The sequence below is a fragment of the Vespula pensylvanica genome, chromosome 1 (assembly GCF_014466175.1).
Source record: "Vespula pensylvanica isolate Volc-1 chromosome 1, ASM1446617v1, whole genome shotgun sequence".
Classification (NCBI taxonomy): domain Eukaryota; kingdom Metazoa; phylum Arthropoda; class Insecta; order Hymenoptera; family Vespidae; genus Vespula; species Vespula pensylvanica.
In genome coordinates, this window is record NC_057685.1 from 376,955 (window position 1) to 397,991 (window position 21,037).

At 47.6% G+C, this 21,037-nt stretch overlaps 1 protein-coding gene across 8 annotated transcripts in view; it reads right to left on the reverse strand.

Annotated features, from left to right (window-relative positions):
- LOC122628217 (myocardin-related transcription factor A) overlaps positions 1-21,037 on the reverse strand; it is a 184,641-nt gene that overhangs the window by 119,915 nt on the left and 43,689 nt on the right. For 2 of the 8 annotated variants that reach the window (XM_043810290.1, XM_043810280.1), the window contains exon 1: positions 14,536-15,705. The exons of 5 other annotated variants lie outside the window; for them this stretch is intronic. In XM_043810290.1, the coding sequence (XP_043666225.1) occupies positions 14,536-14,575 (40 nt within the window). In that variant the 5' untranslated portion in view covers positions 14,576-15,705. Of the gene's footprint in view, positions 1-492; positions 527-14,535; positions 15,706-21,037 lie in introns of those variants that run through there. One more of the 8 variants, XM_043810299.1, reaches the window with a different exon arrangement.

Genomic DNA, 21,037 nt, shown 5'->3' on the forward strand with positions numbered 1-21,037 from the left:
CGTTTTTAATTTCGATGGTGAAAAAGCGAGGATGGAGGCGACGGGACCCGTCGAAGGACTCGCGTCCATCGCGTTGTGCGTACGATCGATATGGTCCAAAAAGAAGAGAGGGGGAAAGAAAGCGAATGAGAGAAAGAAAGAAAGAAAGAAAGAAAGAAAGAAAGAAAGAAAGCAAGCAAGCAAGCAAGAAAGAAAGAAAGAAAGAAAGATAGATAGATCGGGCCTCCTTCCAAGTTTCCTAGCACGACACATCCGGGATTCTGGTGAGGTCTGACCGCGTTGCTGACCGGCCGTTGCTAGAGAGAGAGTGTATGCGTGCGCGCGTGAGATACGTAGGGTTCTCCGGGGGATGCTGAAGAGGGAAATGAGAGGCAGAAGGGCGAGGGGGAGTAAAGCGTAAGAAGTCAAGACGCAAATAGAACGCCCAAGTTAGACTAACGGGTCTGCCAGGCGGATCAGAGGGGAAGTTGGACCAGGCACATGCTTACCAACCGTTTCTTCGTCGTTCCATAGCTTTTCCCTTTCTCTTCTCGCGTACGGACACCGATGACTAGCCGCTCGCTACCATTTTCCTTCCTTCTCTCGAGAATTTTCACAGTGGTCCAAATTTCGAAAGCGAACGATACAAGGAAAATTTCTTTTCGTTCCGAACGAAATCGACGAAAGCTCGATATCGAGATAGGAAAGCGATGAGAGCGAGGTTGATTTACGGCAACACGAATCGCGAGAACGGAGTGTTCCTTTCGTAAAGATAAAACGAGCGTTCCGAGGCGGATTTACGCTCGCATTTACTCGCGAAAACAAGCGTTTTATTTTTGCTACCTTGCGAGAGCGGGAGACGGACCACGGCGAGACTTAACTTTAATGGTCGAAAACGAAGAAACGGGAGCTCGTTCATCGCGCGTTTTTTGCACCTTAAAAGAACGAAAACGTATCTCTAGCCAGGGCGAAGAAACGAGTCTGCTCCGAAGCAACGTTCTTTGAATATTTCGATGAACAAAAGAAAAAAAAGAAAAACGAAGAGGACAATCGATCGGAAAAAAAAGAACGCACGACTTTTTCGCTTCTTCGCTTAACCCAATATTTGCTCTTCGGCCGCCTTTTCGGAATAAAATCAAAAGAAGGTGGAGAATTTTCGACTCCAACGACGACAACTTTATGAAGGGGACGAGAAAGTCGTCGTCGCCGTCGTCGTCGTCGTAGTCATCGTAGTCGTCGATGGCGCAGCACGCAACAGCCCTCCTCCTCATATTTCGGCGAATAAAGAAATCGTCGAAGCAAAACTCTTCCATTTCTTTCGCGGCACCTGCCTGCCATAATTCTTCCACCCTCGGGAATACTCGAATTCTCATCCTCTTGCTTTCTCTCTCTTTCGTGACTCTAGCAATTCCCACTCCGCGCCGCGATTTAGCATCTTGACCGATGACGGTGACGCGAGGGTAAAAACGGTGAAAAAATTCGAGAAAAAGTTTCATCGAGCGACTAACAGAAATATGTAGATGGCTCGACGACGAGAAAAATTTTCTCGTCGCCGTGAATTTTGTTCTTTTTTCTTTTCTTCTTCTTCTTTTTTTTTCCCTTTCTTTTTAAACAACGAATTGGAGCTGCAGGTAAATTTCAAAACGTTCAAGGCCAAGGCATTCGTCCAGGAAAATAGGCATACGCCAAACGATCGAAAATTGGCGAACGTCGAAAAGAGATAACAGTTTACGATTTGCATTCGACGACGAATAAAAAACACGGAAATACAGAAGCGCGTAAACTTTAAAAAATTGTATGTACGACGAAGCGCTAGAGACGCTCACGGCCTTGCAAGAGACGTATCTTTTTCTATCGACGCTCCGACGTATCTTTTTCTACTTGCCCCACGTTAGATGTTATCGATCGTTGTTATTACGCAAGAGACACGAGCGTTCGTATCTTCGAGAAGCTCCGAGAGTAGAAAAGTAGTACGGTCGATGGTTGGAGAGACGATGAGAGATCGACGCCGGTCGTTCGACGTCGAGACAATCAGCGCGGAAATTACGAGGCACCGGAGTTTGGTAGGTCGAACGACGCACCGAACGACGTACCGAACGACCTACCAAAGTATCGAAGAATTCTCTCTTCCGCTATTTTCGTTATTTTAATAACGTGAGAAAGGAGACCGAACGAAAGTTATTTTTTCGAATATCTCTGGAAAACTCGAATTTTCGAGCAGAAGATCGAATCGTAATTTTCTTGTTCCAGTCGTGACGGACGTTCGACGGTCGCACACCCACACGGACGCACGAATACATGGACACGGACACACGGCCAGGGCGTTTCGCAACTGGCACTTTTTTGCAAAGCACGGTCGATATAATGTCTTAACTGGCCAGTGCCCAAGTCGTTTACACATCGATCTGGAACGAGTTTAAGTACGCCCCGGCGAAGTCGTTTACACCTTACGCCAAAAAGCGGTTGCCGAGAGTGGCCTCGAGAGCGCGATTATGGAGCTCCTCCCTATGCTCACAAAATTTGCATACGACCGAAGCTCGACGACGACGACGACGACGACGACGCCGACGACGACGACGAAGGACGCACCTCGTACGTTCTACCAACGACGATATAAAAACGGAGAAAGATAATTAATAATCTCGATGGCTCCGGCAGAAGGCGATTACTTTTAACGATTTCGAGCTCGGTACTCGTAGCTCGATCGTTACTCGAGCAAAACCAATCGTTATTGTCGCAACGATTTCTCTTTTTTTTCGGGCGTTTAATTTTGCTTCGGTGTTAAATCGATGCGAGAGATAACGAGACGCGCGAATTACTGAAATAAATGCGCTTAGTCGCACCTATTTAACGACGAAGGAACGCTTGCATTTACTTAACGAAGTACTTGCTCTGAGAAACAAAGTTCTCTTAAAATGCCCTGCCTTCTCCTCGCTTCTTATCGCATACTTCCCCAAGGTCCTTCGGAAAAGTAAGATCTCTCTGTCTCGATCATTTTATCCGGACTTGGCCGTTTCATACTTTCGTACGACTCTCGGGAGATCCTGTTCGGCTGCTCGAAGCACCGATCATAAGGCGGAGCGTTATCTCGAGGTCTTAGAGAGTTGCTCTCGAAGGAGGCCTGAAAAGTACGAGCTCGTAAAAGCAATATTATTAACGCGGGAAGACTCAATTCGTTGCGCTCAGCATCGAGGGAATTTTAACGTCTTAACCACCGCGAGAGTTCGAGGACTGGTTCGAGTAGAGGCACGTACGCCGTTTGAAGCTTCCATTAAAAAAGTTTCGATACAAAAAACTACGAGCAATTCGTTTCAAATTTTCTTACCTCGGCCGACATATGTAACAATCGCAAAAGAAGCGCAAACATCGCAAGGAGAGTTTAAAAAACACGGGCCGTGCGTTTTGAGCGTCGAGAGAGCGTCGGGGCGAACAAAAAGGCTCTTGGGACGAGAGCTCGATCATTGGAAAACACAGGAACGGATAAGTCGAGAATGACTCAAGGTTGATTCGGCTCGAGGATACGTACGTAGAGTATCCACGTACATCGGGGATGATGAAAGAAAAATAGAGGAATAAGAAGAGGAAGAAGAAGAAGACGAAGAAGAAGAAGAAGAAGAGGAGAAGAAATAGGCGCTAACAGAGCGACGCGTAAAAGCACAAAAAGGGGAATGGAAAGGTTCGCTCGGCAGCTTTACATACCGTTTGCCAACGTCTAGCCATGCTGGGAATGGCAGAGGGGAGGCCTTCTGACTTTATACCGTCTAAAACTTCGGACGGAAATATCCGTAATACAAGGACAGGCTTCGGTCTAGTCGAGGCTTCGAAAGCGAAACGTTCGTTCGTCGTCGAAAACGTGACTACGATCGATTCCGCTCGATCGATACATTTCCACGAAAAGAAATAAGAAGAAATAAAAAAGCGAAAGAAAGAAGACGGAAACATTCCGAGTAAGGCACGATCGAAGGGGTATCTTTCTCCCTACCGTCCCGTAGCCCCTCTCCCACCAACAAGATTTCCACACAAATATCCGGTTCTCGATCAGGACGAAGTACCTGCCGTACCGCGAGTTCGTTAAGTCCCACCGCTCGTTAAAATGGACGACTTGCGTGGACATCGAAATATTTAATGCACGCAAGTACCTCGGTGCGAGACTAATATTCGTCTCTAACGTTCTTGAACTTGACGTGGGCTTAAATCTAAAACGAGCAGAAAACTTTCGACCTACACGCTCCTACAAAACAGGATTGTAGGCGAGATGGCATTAAAGTCGAAAACATCGCGTCGTTCTACCACGCGATACTTCCAATCGTTCTTTGGTCGCGTTACTCTTCTTCGCAATAACGTTTATCTCGCGTGGTACACCGTGGCGCGAAAGGAGTAACACTCGATGCACTTTTCGTCGGCAAAGCTTTCCCGATGAATTCATCATCGTTCGAAGGCGTGGGCGAAATGTCGAACGGTCGACTTTTCCTATGATTTCCTTCGCACCGATGACGTCCGTCGGAAATGCTTGCCAAATAGAAAATCGATTATTACATTAAGTCTCCGACTATTAATAATCCGTACGAACGAGCGTTTACGTTATCGTCCGATTCGATGACAAGATTTCGAACGCTCGACGACCTAATTAACGATCCAAACGAATCGGCGAATAACTCGACCGAGAACCACGGAGCCGCGCGTTAACCGTCGACTCGAAAATTTCACGATTTTGAAATTAGAACGATTTTCACTAATTTCGTTAACAAGAGCCAACGGCGGCACCTCGATCTACGACGTCGAAGGCCTTTAAACTCGAAACGAACTGCTTACGATCGAATCGCGAAACATTATCTTCAAGGTTGTGAATAAATCAAGAAGCGCGATAACATCCGACTACGTACGCACGAGAGTACTAGAAAGAGAGAAAGAGAAAAACTATTTGCAAAGTTCGAACGCGCGTTCGCAAGTATTGCGTGACTTTACGATCGACAACCGCGCGAAAATAGTCATTCCAGTTTTATCCATAAACTTTACGTCGATGCTTATTGTTCTTCCCTCGCTATTCGAACCGACTCGACTAAATGGAATAACGATGTTGCAACCCGTCGTTTCTAATTTCTCTCGGGCAATCCCGTGTCCTACGGATCTAATTCGTAAATTTATCAACGAAGTAACGCTCATTTTTCTTCGCAACAATCTTTTAAATAACATCAAACGACGGCACTTTCCTACTTTCATAAAGTACTCGCTGTCGCCCAGAAAGTGCATCACTTAAATGCGAGCTCTTACACCCTTGCCAACAGATTTCCGTACGTTTTCGAAAGAATGTTCCACAAATTACTATTACACATTCGCTCGCTCGCGAAATATTTGTTACATGAGTCCGAGGAGAGAAAAAAGAGAGAGGGAGAGATCAGCCAAGTCGAAACTATCGAGAGGAATCCACGCGTGTAAGAAGCAAATATCGGTTCACTGACGAGGAGATGGACATAATGGAAAGGCTTTTGGCAAGATTCGAGACAGCGGGCGATGCATCTTGCGTGAATTCTCTCCGTGTGCGCGCTCGAATTTAATTTCGTCATCGGTCCGGTGTGAAGAGATAGAGAGAAGGAGAAAGAAGGAGAAAGAGAAAGAGAAAGAGAAAGAGATGAGGAGATAGAGAGCTTCTGCGGCTTTAGCATTGGCATTGGAACGTTCCGAGTCAGCGGATGCTGCCATCGATCGCTTGACACCGAAATAAGTTCGAGGACTTAACGACGATTCCTCGGAGACTCGTCTGGTCAGAGATTCTCTTTCTCTTTGGTGACTTCGAAGGCGACACGCTCCACGATCGACGCTTCCACGAATTTTTCCTCTCGTACCGTTCGTCGACTCTTCCTCCTTAGTCTCTTTTTTTCTTTGCCTTCGAAAGAAGCTTTCGATTATTTTCGGTACGATTCGTCTCTCTCCGATTAAAACGCCGGATAGGATAGGCAGACGATAAATCAGTCTCGATCGCTTATTACGCTCTTCGTCGCGGCCTAGCTTCGTTAAGAGCCGATGCGCGTAGGTAGGGAGAAAAAAGCAGCGACGGTCTCTCTTTCGAGTATGTGGGCAGCTTCGACGATCCGCGATGATTTTTTTTCTTTTCTTTTCTTTTTTTTTTTTTTTTTTTAAATCCAAGTCAGCGACCTCACAATCGTCGTACTCGAACGCGCGTTTATTTGCCTCGATTACGTGGGGGTATTGAGATCATCGGTTCGTTGACATTGGCAATGACGAGCCCTGCCTCGTACGCTCGAAAAAATTACCAGGTGTCTTAGCGCGACTGCACGTTCGACCGTCTCTCCTTGGCTTTCGTGTAAAAGGAGAAATCGCTCGTTCTGCTTATTGTATCCGGCGTTACAACAATATTGTCCAAGCTCCGGCTGTTAACGGCTACTCGCTAGACCCGAAGTAAACACAATGCTCCGAAAATATCTGAGAGCAAGCAGGAGCCCTAGGAGAGTAGCTACACGGAACGAGATCCAGAGAGTTAATTTCTCTGCTAACTACGATTCGACGTAGTTTAGGACGTTCGGTTAGAGTTGGCCTGAGCTAGAGCGATCGTTTTGCTCTCTCTCTCTCTCTCTCTCTCTCTCTCCCACTCTTTCCTTTTCTCTCTTTCTCGACGAGCTAGACAGCCGCGAACTGGAGCAACTCGACGGCCGTTTCTCCAAAACGACTGGCTAAAAAGGAAGCAACGAAGATGGTATTTCGCTTGGGTTCTATCCAGGTCATCCGGTGAGACGACGAAGATGAGGGTGGAGAGGCGAAGAAGAGAAAGAAGAAGAAACAGAAGAGAAGAAGAGGATAACGTGCAAAGCAAAAGACAGAAACGGTTGACAGAAGCAACAAAGTTAAAGAGGTTGGACCGGTCTCTCTCTCCCTCCCTCCCTCCCTCTCTCCTCTCTCTCTCTCTCTCTCTCTCTCTCTCTCTCTCTCTCTCTCTCTCTCTCTCTCTACCGCGAGTTGAACTAATTAAGGATAACAACAGTCGAGGTACATCGTAGTTCGCTTCCTAGACCAGCAGCCAAGTCCATGCCAGGCGTCGTCATATCTCGTCGGATAATCGTTTTTCATCTCGTACTTCGTTGTTTCCATGGCGGAGGCTAATCTCTGCCAAGCGTTAACTCCTGCACGCTTTGAGACCTACCATTCGGTCGCCTCATAAATAACGCTCCTTCCAAGTCCCGGCAATGCGGAATATCAAATCCGATTTAGAAAGGCTAAAGTATCGAGTTTTTTTCCCTTCTAGTTTAGAAAAGAGAATAAGCAAAATGCGGATTTTTTTCGCAAGGAGAATAAGTATTTCGATCGCGCGGAACGATCTCGTAAATGGGTCAAATGGCGGAAGGGGGGCAGGATCGATGAATCAACGTTACATAGCGGTTCCACGACGCGGATAGGCAGTTGTTGTTGCACGTAATCCGGGCGCGATCTAATTTCGTGAAGCATCGAGCTTACTGACTCACTTGGCACATTTTGCCGTATCCTTCCTTCCTCCTCTTCTCGAAACGAACCGGCTCGAATCACCGAAGGATGTCTTTCTTCTTTCGGAAAACGAACCGCCAAATTCCTACGTTCGATGGTAGACGTAAACCGTCCGTCTACCGGCGCAACGACACAAAATTCTTGCTCGTTCCGATCGCGTACGATTTTAACGAGTTCCCGCGATACGTGGATCTTCTTTTTATTTCTTTCTTTTTTTCTTAACGCCTTTACTGTCCTTGTAACGGTCAAACCTCGTCGATTTGCGATAGGTCGGACACGTCTAATCTTAGGCACGGTGCGTTAAACGAGCCCTGAAAATTTACATCATCGAGCTGTCGTTTACACTGCATCTTTAAATCAGTTTTACGATCGGGAATTGTTTGGCAGGGTATTCGAGACGTCTCGAATGATATTGTTAAGGTCGAAAGACTATAAACAGGCTTGGAGTCGAGTTAACAAGCGAATCCTGGAAGAACGAAGATAACCGTAAGACTTTCGATGCTTCTCCACCTCTTCCCGCCGATCGGACGCTTCAAGTTCGAGAACGTATCGTGTTATGCCTTCTAAAGAAAATGATAACGAATGGACACGATCGTATATCGCAATGAGAGATAAGGCAATTCGACGATACATCGTAAATGAAGGCGGATAGCTCGAAGACGGAACGGCTGTACATCGTTTGTCGATCCGTTTATTTTTACAGCAATGCCAGGGTGAATGCTCCACAGAATGTTTAACTTCGGTACATCTTGAGAACATATACACGCAACGCGCATACGTAGGTATGTAAAATCGTGGCTTCGAGGATGAAGATTATATTCGCGGACGAGGAAACGGGGGCAAAGCTGGCGAGTCGCGGCCACCGGCGATAACTTCGATGATTCAGTTCTTCGCTCGTTCATTAAGCCTTGAAAACACGCGGTCAGGATCAATGCTACGTCGAAATATTTCTGCGAAAAATTTATGCGAAAAATTTCTGTCGCTTCTAACTCGGGGATGGAACGAGATACGGAGGAGGGTCCTACGTAACTCGTTTTATTTAGAATCGACTCGATTAAAAATATACGATTACTAGATTTAAATAAATAACAAAGTAATGAAAATAAAAAATAAAGACGGTTTGGAGAGCCGTTGGCAACGCCGCGACGATAAGGCGTTCCGTGCAAAGCCGAAATCGTGCTCGTATTTTAAACAAACGCAAAGCAAAGGTTGTCATAAAAAACGGTGCTTTATGATCTCCCTCCTGCAACAGAAACAGCGCCGGGGCAAGACGGCTCCGTTCGCTTTATTTTACGGCTCGACGAACGGCGAGATGCGATTACGCGGATAAATCGGACTTTAATTAAAATTCCACCGCCACCCGGATGCAATAACGCGATCTCGATGGAAAATGTTACGACGCGACGCAAAAGATCTTTTCGAAGGATCTTGGAATAGCGGAATTGGGAAACGATCGAACACTCGAACGGATCGAGGCTGCTTCTTATCTCGCGATTAGCCAAGGAAGCGTACGGCTACCTTCCACGTGCGTAAGCTCGTGCAATAAATTCCATGTGAGGCGACGTGAGCGAAAGCGAGGGAGGGGCCGGCAAGAGAGACGGAGAGACAGAGAGAGAGAGGGGGGGGGGATGGAGCGAAAGAGACGCAGGTCCCCACTATATTTATGCGTACGCGATGCGGACTCGGTTAGGGTTGTCGGTCCATTAGCGATGTTTTGCGCGAGCAAAGTGCGTGCGAGCACAGCTGTTAGCGCGTAAACCATGCGTGCGTCTTGCCAAGAGCAACAAGAAATCGCGCTTGCGCCTTGGCTACATTGTTCGCGATGAGAAAAAAAAGAGAAACGGAGAAAGGGACTCGGGACGGAATAAAGAATGAATGGAAAAAGTCGAAAGAAGGGTAACGATCGAACGGTCGATAAAAAGAGAAGAGTGGGAGGGAGGAAGAGTACGAGAGATTGAGAATCCCTGTGATATAAGTCGGCAAAGGCACCCGTACCACTTTCTCGAGGGCGAATCCTTCGTAACGAGTTAAATTTGTCCGCGTCTGAGATTTATTTCGGGTCAAAAGGAGACGAGATGATTACCTCGTACCAACGAGATCGCTTTCGATGTGCCATCTGACGGTTATTAGTCAGATATGATCCGCGAGGATGAGTTACGACCGGAGAAACGTCGGCGAATTTTCGAGGTCGCAACCGAGATTCGTGGTCTTCGTGCTTTTGCGAACTGATTATCAATTCGAATGAAAATATCTTTCGACTGGCTGCTCGACGTTAATTAAAACGAATATTTTACGATGATACAAAAAATTCGAGAAGAGATAAAAAATTAAAAATGGTAATCAGGTGTTTGTCTGAGTCGCGATAGAAATGTCGGCGCCTTGCGTTCCGGAAACGGAAACGTACGACTGACTTCTTCAAAAGATTGCTCGATGCTTCTCTCTCTCTCTCTCTCTCTACACCACCCATAAATAAGTCTAATCTCGCCGACGAAAATAGAGCTTTCTCTCTCTCTCTCTCTCTCTCTTCGGCTTTTCTCCCTTTAGTTGGCTCGCGTTAGCTCGTTTCCTCTTCTCTTGTCTTATCTTCTATGGACGAAAACTACACAACGACTCGCACGCGCGTACTCTCTTTCTCGTGCGCTCTCTTCATCAACCGACGAATTTACGTCTTCGAGACACTCTTGCGCTATACGCGGAAGTGTCTTGACAAAAGGGAGAAAGAGTCTTTGAAATTGACTAAATTATTCCTCGCGATTGCGTAATGAACGAAACGGAGAATAAGAAAAATATCTTTTCTTAACGATTTACGAGAAAAATCAAAGATTTCGGATCCGAAAGCTTTTCGGAGAAGAGAAGAGAAGAAAAAGGAAGAAGTTACGAGCTGTGCAAGTACACGTAATCGAGAAGACGTAACGCGCGTAAGAGACGTAAATTTCGCTCGCGTTCTATGCCGTGAGAGCCGCATAATACACGTACACGCATGAGAAGGCACGTAAGAACGACGTTCGCGACGCGATGAGGATGAATCTCGAGAGGGAGAGGAGAAGGGGAAATTCGTAGGTGTAAGAGTGTCGCCGTTTGGAGAGCGGCCAGAAAGCGGAATAGAGACGGAAGGGGAAGACGACCGCCCACGCAATGCGCATACCGTGCCGATAAATAATCGAACGCCGGCCAGAATCGCCGGCTGCCAAATTCTCGTATGCTCTTCGAGAGTGAGATTGGGTGAGAAAGAGAGAGCGAGAGAGAGAGAGAGAGAGAGAGAGAGAGAGAGAGAGAGAGAGAGAGAAGAGGGAAGAGGAAAGCATCAAATTCGATGACCATAAAGATACGAACGAATTCGATTTTTTGATATTATCGAACGCATCATCGGTCCTAATTTCCTCGGAGAAAATCGATTTGGTCGAAGTTGATTATAAATTTAATCGTTCATTCCGTCTGTACGGCCATAAAACGTCATCGGACCGTAATCGAAATTCGTCGTCAAGAGAGTAGCTTCTGTTGAAATCGTATACTCGTAAGACGAAAGCCACGATCGAGTCGCGGACATTTAATCCACATTCGCGCGTAGTCGTGCGCGTGGAGAGAGAGAGAGAGAGAGAGAGAGAGAGAGAGAGAGAGAGAGAGAGAGAGAGAGAGAGAGAGAGAGAGAGAGAGAGAGAGAGAGAGAGGGAGGGAGAGAGAGAGAGAGAGAGAAAGACAAGACTGTTTGGAAAGTTTCTACGTCTTCTACTATCATAATATTTAGATGTTACATTCTTTAATCGCATCCATGGTAGGTACGTATATCCTTGTAGCTAGAGCATTGCCTTGAATTCGCAAAAAGAAACGCGAAATCGGTCTAACCTCTTTTTCCCTTGCTCTATTCTTCTATCTCTAGGTTCGTATTACGTTAAATAGTGATATACGAGGAAGGAAAAAAAGAATAAGGAAAAATATGGTCGAGCACGTACGTTTCTCCGTTCTATTCTTTCTTTTACCGTGCCATTGTCAAATAATGCCAACACATGGAACGCTCAAGTACTTTAACAGGGACGAGGAGCAGCATCGCGATTAAATTTAGCCTATGTTTTCCATCGGCAGCTGTTGGTTTCCGTGTTTACGAGCCATTCGCGTGCCCACGAATCACTTTTATACCAACGACGTCGTCGTCGACGATGAGATCGACACGTTACACTAACGAACAACCTAGACGTCGTCCGATACCAATCCAAAAACAATTCTGGACGAACTAGTCCGTGGCCCCGGCCCTCTTGCGCCATAACGTCGTCGACGACGACGACGACTACGACGACGACAACAATAACATCGTCAACGTCGAGTCTAAATGCAATGAGAAAGCGATAAATCCTGAGGACTCATCGATCCAAGTTGATAGGCAAATTTTATTTTCGTATCGCTCGTTCATCGCCTATTCATTCTTCTAACGAATCTAACGAGGGTAAGAACGTAAACCAAATAGAAAATGGCCCCTAAAAATCCTAAAAATATAAAGAATCGAGTCGAGCCACGCTCTTGCACGTATCTTTTTCCTTCTGTCTCAGTCTCTCTCTCTTTCTCTCTCTCTCTCTCTCTCTCTCTTTCGAAGGAGGAGGAGGAGCAGTATAAATACACTATTCCATTATGGATGATGCGTAAACGTAGTGTCCGAGACACTCCGTCCCATACCCTTCGCTAACTACTCGCTCTGCTCGAAAACGAAAAATATTCGCGGAAAAAAATATGTTTCCAGCGCGCACCTGCTTCAAACAACTCCACCGAAATATCTTTTCCTATCTCGAGTTCGAAGGACAATCATCGATCCTACAAAAATAATACAGTAGCAAAAAATATTGAAACGATTCGAGATAGTTTCAAGATGTTCCTCGGAGCGTTATTTTCATTCTTTGCTTCTCTCCTGTATTTTCTTTTTTTTTTTCTTTTTTATGTTACAAAGTCACTCAAAAGGACGTCCCGAATGAAAGCGGAGGGGTTGATAAATCGTCTGACGAGACACGTGTCGAGAGAGAATCGCGTTAGGAGAATTTCGGATGTATAAATCGCCCTTTCTATTTCACTCCACTCATTGTTCACGTCTATTTTATTTTTATTTTATTTCTTTTCTCCGTGTTCTTCTCGGCACCGACCTTGGAGGGTGTCGCAAAAAAGCAAAAAAAAAAAAAAAAAGAAGAAGAAGAAGAGAAAAGAAACGAACAAGAAAGAAAGAAAAAAGGATGGATTTAAAAAATCTACTTACGTAATTCTCGTTCAGCCGACGCGAGAACGAGAGAGGCAAAGGAAGATCGATGCACGTACGATAATTTCGGCTTCCGAATCGCCCAAAGATTATCGATCATCCTGAATCGCCGATTCTAAAGAGGCCTACCGAAAGTTCGAGAAACGGTAACGCATAATGGTCCATGACTAATTAGTTGGGCTTTGATAAATGTTCGAGGGAGCGTGCAGGAAGTTTTACGTTCGTTTTAAATATCGCCTATCGTGCTGCTAATCGTAATGATCGTTTTTAATTATTACGGGAGAACGATCTGGAAGAGGGAAGAACTTGCAAAGGCGATACCAAAGTACGCGTTGGCCTTGAGGTCTTCGACGAGTCGTTTAATTAGTCTGTGACAGTATGTTTGTTTCGCGGAGATGACAGCAAGAGAGATGGAAAAGAACGAGCTCGGATTAGTGATTGATGAAGAAAGCGATTAAAAAGAGCGGACTCTCTTTAATGACGAGAACGTCCTGTAGGACGAGAACGAATTCCTGGTAATCATCCGGCTGTTGGCCCTTCATACATCACCGTCCGCCCGTCGAAATACACCGAGCAACGTGGATTATCGATATCGCACTCCTTTTCAATCGATCCTTCATAATATCTCGGATAGAATTTACTCGATGCATCGCGATTCTCGTTTTCTTAGCGATAAAGCATCCATCTGAAAACGGATTAAAAGATCAGCGAAACGGAAAGAGAAGCGAAAGGAAGAGACCGATCGAGGTTTTAACGAAGATCTAACTTAACTTTTAACGATGGTCTAACTATAGTTGAACGTTCGAAGGAAAGGGCCGTTGCGCGACAGCGACAAGACGAAGAACTTTGCGAAAGATTCGATCTCGGAGGATCGAATACGATCTACGAATTCTTCCTTCTTCCGAATTCCTTTTCGGACCGTCGAGAGAAGAAGGAGAAAGATCGTCGCGAGCGATAGCGAGCATAAAAGTATGGCTTCATTCACGAAACCGGCTGCCAGGAGAAAAGGACGCTACAAAAAAAGAAGAATACTACTACTCGAGGAGACTGGGCGGATAAGGAGCCACTCTATTCGCAGATAAGGGGGTGAATAACCGTGGATAAAAATACTGGCGTGGCCAATACGGTGAAGAGATAAATAGCGAGGAAAGACGGGGTGTGTGCGCGAGCGCGCGCGCGCGTGTGTGTGTGTGTGTGTGTGAGAGAGAGAGAGAGAGAGAGTGCGCGTAGTTGGACGACGCGGTTGCCATCCGATCGGAATGCGCTTCGCGTACTCGCTTTGCTCGCCTGCCTGCCTCAAGCTGGGTCCAAGTGTCTGTAAGACGGAATAAATGACCCAGAGATAAAATGGCCTCCCCCGTGGGCCTAATTAAGAGCAAACTTTTCATCCGCGAAAATTTCTTCGCAACGACGCACGTCGTGCGCGGATGATGAAACGCTCGTGGGAGCCGATTTGGATACGTAGGTTGAAAGAGGTACTTAAAGAGCACCTAGGACGAATAGAACGAAACGGCCAAGAACCCTGCTCTACGAGAAACAAGTAAACGTCGCTCGAGCGTTCGCAGAAGGGTCCGATTATTCGGGTCGGTCGCGCGACGCCGCGTAATCGAAGAGCTGAAAATAGGTAAAATTTTGTAAAAGACGACAGGGATGGAGAATGTTAATTAAGACAAGCCACAGCAATCAAAAAACGATCTTTATTCGTACGTCGTTGTTAATCGTGTTAGTAAAAAGCACGTCGAAAGTCTTGCACAAACACACAGACACGGTTCGATCGCGGTCAAAACCGGCGAAAGTGCAGGAGGACGACGAAGATGCACACGGCGTACCGTCACAGTGTTTACAGCGCTTCGCCCTCGGCTCAGGCATTCTGCGGTGACCTCGTGACCTCACCGATATTCCATCGTCGTTTTCTGCACTTCGCGCGCGAGCGCACCACACTTTCAACACACACGCACACCCGCTGCACGCACGTGGCTCGCACTCGGCTTCGATTCGCTCGTGCAATAACACTCCTCCTTCTCCTCCTCCTCCTCCTCCTCTTCCTCCTCTTCCTCCGCTCCTCCTCCTATTCCTCTCGATGCACGGCCACTCTTTCTCTTACGCGCGATCGATTCGAGAACGAATTTCTTCCTCTCCTCCTGGGAGAATCGCGACTGGTCTCGCCAAAAGGCACATTGGTTTCCCCTCAAAGTTATACCTGTCGAGACGATCGACGGTATTGCGTTCAAAAGTATTCGATAGCGCGACACTTTCGTTCTTAGACGTCACATTGAAAAGAAACGCGCTCGAATTGTCATCGTTTACGCACGGCCTCGACACGGATAACGAACGCGCACTGTTCCGTCGAGGAAAATTCAAGGAAACGAGAAAGAGAGGCTCGGGTCGCTTGGAAAAGTATCGCGATATGATCCTTAAAAATAAATAGAATATACTAATGGTCCTCGATCCGCGAGCGAGTATTTACAAAGAGTTCATCCTTTTCACGGCCCTGTCTCTCTCATTTTCTTTTTTTCTTCTTTTCTTTTTGTTTTTCTCAACGTGTCGTTCGATTAGGGAATGCAGTCTTCTCTTGCTCTGGGAATGATATCGTCGTGATTCGTTCGGAGCTCCGGGATTAAAGGAAAATCGAGCCTCTGACCGCTTCAATTCGCCATCCTGCTTCGCGGAGATCGCCCTCGCATCGTCCGTTACATTTTCTTTCGGCGAATCCTCGCTCGATCTCTTGGAAAGGATAAACGCGTGACGTGTCGAAAAAACGATCGGGAACGAGTTTCGTATCTCTTCCTCTCGAACGCTCCGTACATGGATTCATGAATCGTTCGGTATCCTCGTTGCCAACGCCATAACTCAAAGAGTCTCTGAACACTTTTCGATCGAAGAAATCATAAGTAGTAGAGCGAGTTCGCGAAGAACGCTGTCCGCGATTACGTCACGTCGCAAACTACTACCCCTTAGGAAAGCGTCTCTCGTTCTTCGCGGCTAATCTTTTTCTTCTTCTTCTCCTTTTTCTACCTCCTCCTTCTCTTTCTTCTCCTCCTCCGCCTCCTCCTCTTCTTCTTCTTCTTCTTCTTCTTCTTCTTCTTTTACAGTAGAAAAGGTTGGGATCTTGTTTCACCGTCGAGGACGTTTCGTTCGTGAATCTCACGCGAATAACGGCCAGTGAGTTCTCGTCCTATCCTCTCGAGAGAGGAAGTATCCGTGGCTCGCGTGGTCGTCGTCGATCGTTGTCGTAACGACGATCGGTCTTTTTCGGATAGGTTCGAAAGAGAGCGATTGAGAGATGTAATGGATAGGTGAAATGAGGGAGAGAGTAAGCTTGTGAGAGAAGTAGACGGGAAGACAGACAGACAGACAGACGGACGGACGAACGGACGGACGGACGGACGGGCGGACGGAGAAAGCGAGAGAGAGGGCTAGAGAGAGAGAGAGCGAGAGAGAGAGAGAGAGAAACGTGGGAGGACGCAAAGGGCTCGCAAGACAGTTATTGCCAATCGTTCGAATAACGGTTGCGGGTGCGTTCACATCGCGAGGTGGAGGGCGTCTAGGTCGCCGTAGCGCCTCGCAGCCATGTCACACGCGCACTGACGGACGCTCGACGCCGGGACGCCGTCTTCGGTCGGACTCGGTCCACCCTCTCGGTAAGCGTCGGGACGCCTGGCACGTAGCCAATCTAGAACTCCGAGATCGTTCCATCCTTTCACGCTGCGAGGCGCTTTCGAGCAGTCATCCGTCTCTCCTCGGATATTCTCCTATCGATCTTATCGAATCGACGCGATCGATCCCGTATTTTCGTATCATTTGCATCGTACGAGGGGCAACGTGGAATCTTTGGCAACGATTATCGCTCGTGGTATAAAAAATATCGCAAAGCGAGTCGAATGATTTACGAACGACGACGGTCTCCGGCCGAGATCGTCGCAATAATCATGCCAAAAGCATTTCCAGCGCGAAGAACTTTACTCGAAATCGTGGCGATTAAACGAAGCGTCGTTAAAGTCGCGTCGTATATAACACGGTCGTCCGTCAATGCGCCTCGTTCGATGCGTAGAAAACAAGGTGCGTGTACGAGCGGCCGGCCGAGAGAAAGAGAGAGGATGGAATAAGGTGGCACGACGAGATGCCCGAGTGGGCGTCCATCCTCGGTTTATCTCCTGCGCGTGTGACGTCACCACACGGTATAAAGGCGACTCTAAAAGCGAACAGATGGCCTTTATAGTCGATCATAGGCTCCACCGGCAGTCGCCGTCCACCTAGAGAGAACTCGCGAAAAACAGACGCCATTATCATCGTTAGTCGCATCGTCTTACTCGCAACCGACTCGAAAATAATAATTTCTTCGACCTACCACCGACCTTCTTACCGACTCTCCCAGTTACCACGTTCCATTTGTACTATTTCTTTATCGCGTACTATTTCTTTCCGTCGATTTTACGTCCGAGGGCGGACTACGAAGCGTCTACGATGTACGTATCCGTACTATATTGTATACGCGTATAACGATTCGTTGCAAGTCGAGGAAAAAAACGTCCTCGCTAACTCGACTAGTTAAGTAAGGATGACTCCGTTATTTGGCGTGGTAGCTAAAAAGCGTCGTTAAAATCGAACGGTTGGAAAGGAAGGCGAGTCCGACTTTTTCCGACTGCGGTGTTCCTCGAAGTCGCCGCGGGCACGAGTACTTCTCTTGCGTATCGGCCGAGAGCCAAAGGGAGGGAGAAAAACACGCGACGAGAAGTTTTATCGCGCGGCGAAAAAATAAACGAGCGAGCGAACGAACGGCGAGTGAACGGGGAGGAAAAAGAGACCGCGAGAAAGTAACGAAAGTAACGTTTTATTGAGTTCTGGGTGGCTCTTGCCACGGAACGCAAGAACGTACCTTACAAGTTAATAAATTTCAAAGTTTCCCTCTCGCGCGGCGACGGCGGCGGCGGCGGCGGCGACGTCGGCGTCGGCGGAGCTCGTTAACTCTCCTCTCTCTCTCTCCCTCTCTCTACTTCGAAAGCAATCCCCGACTCGCAAAGTCCTCCACGCCGGGAGATTTTGCGTTACGCCGATGCGTAATTCCCAAGCGTTTACATTAAATTATCCGAAGCGTGCCGCGCGAATAAACATCCTCTCGCAGCTTGTATCGCAATAACGCGCCCGTTCGAGAACCCTCGGTGTACTTGTTCCTCTCTTTTTTTTTCTTTTCTCTTTCCTTTTCTTTTTCTTTTTTTCTTGTTTTTCTTTTTTTTTTCTTTTTTTTTGTTCAACGTACGACATTAAAAATGGAACGACCAGCGCGTTTCCACGGCTATGCAAATGAGCTGGGAGGGACCATTATCTCGTTCGCTCGTGTCTCGTGTTATCGCGAGAAGGAAGACCCCGTCCAACGACGACGATAACTTTCGTAATCGTTTTTACCGAGAAGCGATCGATTTCTAACGTTCGCAAGGACGAGAAACTCTCGGCTATGGCTAAGAGAGCGCGAGTAAGGCAACCGGTGCAAGAAGCATTGCCTAATGGCCGCTACCGAACGGCCTAGAACGGCCTTCGATAGACGCGGCGACGAGGAGAGATGGCTGACCAGCCACGACGGAGGAGGCGGTTACGGCTTACGCGGCGCTGCTTCTCACGAAGCGCGACGCGAAACTCGCCTCGCTTCGATCCTTCTCGAAAGACGGTGACGAACGAACGACGAGCTTGATCGTTTTCGTTCGAGGTAGGCGAATAAATCGAAAGCAAGGAGCGACGAATTGTCACGAAGGAAAAGAGGGAGGAGAACCGAGAGAGTCCTTAACCTAATTAAGGAAGACAAGAGACCGGCGTAAATCAGTGCCGAGGAGAAAGCGATGTGCCGGCAAACGAGAAAACATTATTTTTCCTTTCGATAAATATTAATACCGAAAAAAGATCCTCGACGTTTGCGAGTTAAAATCATATCCAACGTCCGAAGAAAGTAGAAAGAGAAACTGTAACTCCGTCTTTCGAAGTTCGAGCGCCGTCGGTGAAGGAGTACCGCGCGTACGACTCGATTTCACTTTTGCCTCGAGAACATCCTTCCTGATTTTACAAAGACCGAGAAACGCGGCGAGTTTTCAGCCACCGTTAAGAAGTACGACTTATCGGACGGAAAAGAAAGTCTCCCCCGTGTAAGAAACAATTAATAAATCCTTCCCGCCCTCGTCTCGTTTGGAAATTCGCGGCAAGCCGCGACGCCGAGGATTTATGTAGCGCAGAGATTTATGCGACGTCGAGCGCAACTAGGTCATAATAGCGCTGATTAAATCCGCGTGATCTCACCGGATCTCTTTCCTTCTCTCTTCTTCTCGCACGCGTCCGCCTTGTTTTTCACGTGCTCGCGTGCCACCGGTTTGCTCGAGGGAGAAGCCTGGAAACGAGAAAAGGAGACATGGGGAGAGAGGAAAAAAGAGAGGGATAAAAACGAAGAGCCGAGAAAGAAGAAGGAGATAATAATATCGGGGTGGCAGGGGGATCGGGGTGGAGGGGGAGGAGAGGCGAGCAAGAGAGAGAAACGAGGAAGAAACACGCGCGAGCTCTCGCGCGAGATCTCGCGCGGACAAAAATACGATCGGTTCGCGGCACCGGAGCAGGAAGCAATGAATCAAAGAGGCAACGTCCTCTCGCGGGGATGTTTTCGTAACGGCACCCGTGTCATCCCTTTTTCCCTCTCGAGGATTCTCCCTCGATGCCAGTAGCGCTCCTCCGTCAAATTCCCTCTGCGACGTATTCGCGACTTTCTGCGAAAACAAATCTCTTTCGCGTTTACGCTAAAAATTGCGAGAACGCGCCTCGAGAGTTAGTCGCCGATCGCTGATTCACGGCGTAACGAGAGACACGCAGGAAGATTGCCTTGAATTTCGTCGAAAGTCGCCGCGCGTAGCTGTCCACGCCCGTGCTCGACTACCATCGCTGACGAATTTTGCGAGCGTTAAGCAACGATTTATCGTTCGCGACGATCGTCGGGAACATGGCGAAACTTAGGCGAATTATCAGAACGTTCGAATGCCCATCGATCTCGTAGCACGGTATCTCTTTCGAAAGCGAGCGTGGGAGGGCGTGAGAAAGGTGCCGAAGCGAAGAAAGTTGCTTTTTGAGAGAGAACGCCGAAGGTACGCGCCAACGTGTGAGTAATATATATATGTGCGCGCGCGTGTGTGTATACATATACGCGCACACGCTATGTAGCGTTAACGCGCATTAGCCATAGAGGCTAATTTTATTTGGCGTTCAGCGACACGCGCCTTTCTCGTAATTCACGGGGACGTCAATCAAATCCGGCACGAAATACACGTTCAGCCATTGATAACATCTGCCCGGCCGTCGACGAAATAATTCGTCGAGGCACCGTTATCGAGCGACTCGCGATAAAAATAACGGACTTTGAAGACGCGAAGATCGAGGAGGACGTCTCGCGTTTCTATTTGCGCGTTGTTTAATGGAGAGAGAGAGAGAGAGAGAGAGAGAGAGAGAGAGAGAGAGAGAGAGAGAGAAGACGACCAAGCGACCGAGCACGAGTCGTAGCGCCCGTTGTCTCGACTAGACTAGAAAATTAGGAATTCTCTAACGACGCGATTACGATACGGAGGACGGTGCATGGTCGGTGACTTGACGTCATTCGCGCATAATTGCGCGCAAGCCTTTCGGAAGGGCGGCTCGCGAGGAATTAATCTCCGCGTTATTGTCAGGGCGACGCGTCTCCGTGCCGCTTTATTTTCGACGTTTGGCCGGTCCCATCCTGTACAACTAAATCTGGATACCGATGTTAGCACCTCTTCCTCTTTCACCACCTCCATCTCGGTCGGCCGCGATCGCCAAGGTGCCTATCGCGAACGCGACTACATCCTCGTACGCGACAACAGCAAAGTTTCTTTCCTTCCTTCGTAAAGTTATTCCGGAAGTCGACCCAGTCGAAATAATGATATTCTTTTCTTTTGACATCCCCGAAAATCAGAGTATTCCTTTGGACAAGTATCTTTTCGGAGACACTCGACCGAACGTGTTTCGTCCAAGTTCGCGACGACGACCACCCGGTATAAGCGAGGGGGTCGAGAGACGTTCCAATTTTCTATCGTTTTTCTTCTTTTTTCTTCTTCACGGTCGAGGGAAAGCACGGCGAAGAAGACGACGTCGGCGCGGATTTACGATCGGCGCTCGAATTAAGGGGGGTAGGGGACTGAAGGAGGAAGACGGGTGGTACGCAAACTAATTGCGGTAAAGCGATACGAAGGAGCGTACGCAGGAAACGAAAGTCTGCTGCGCGCGCAAGGATGGAGACGAATAAAAAGAACCGAGCAACGAAAGAAAAAAGAAAACGGAGGAACGTTCGCT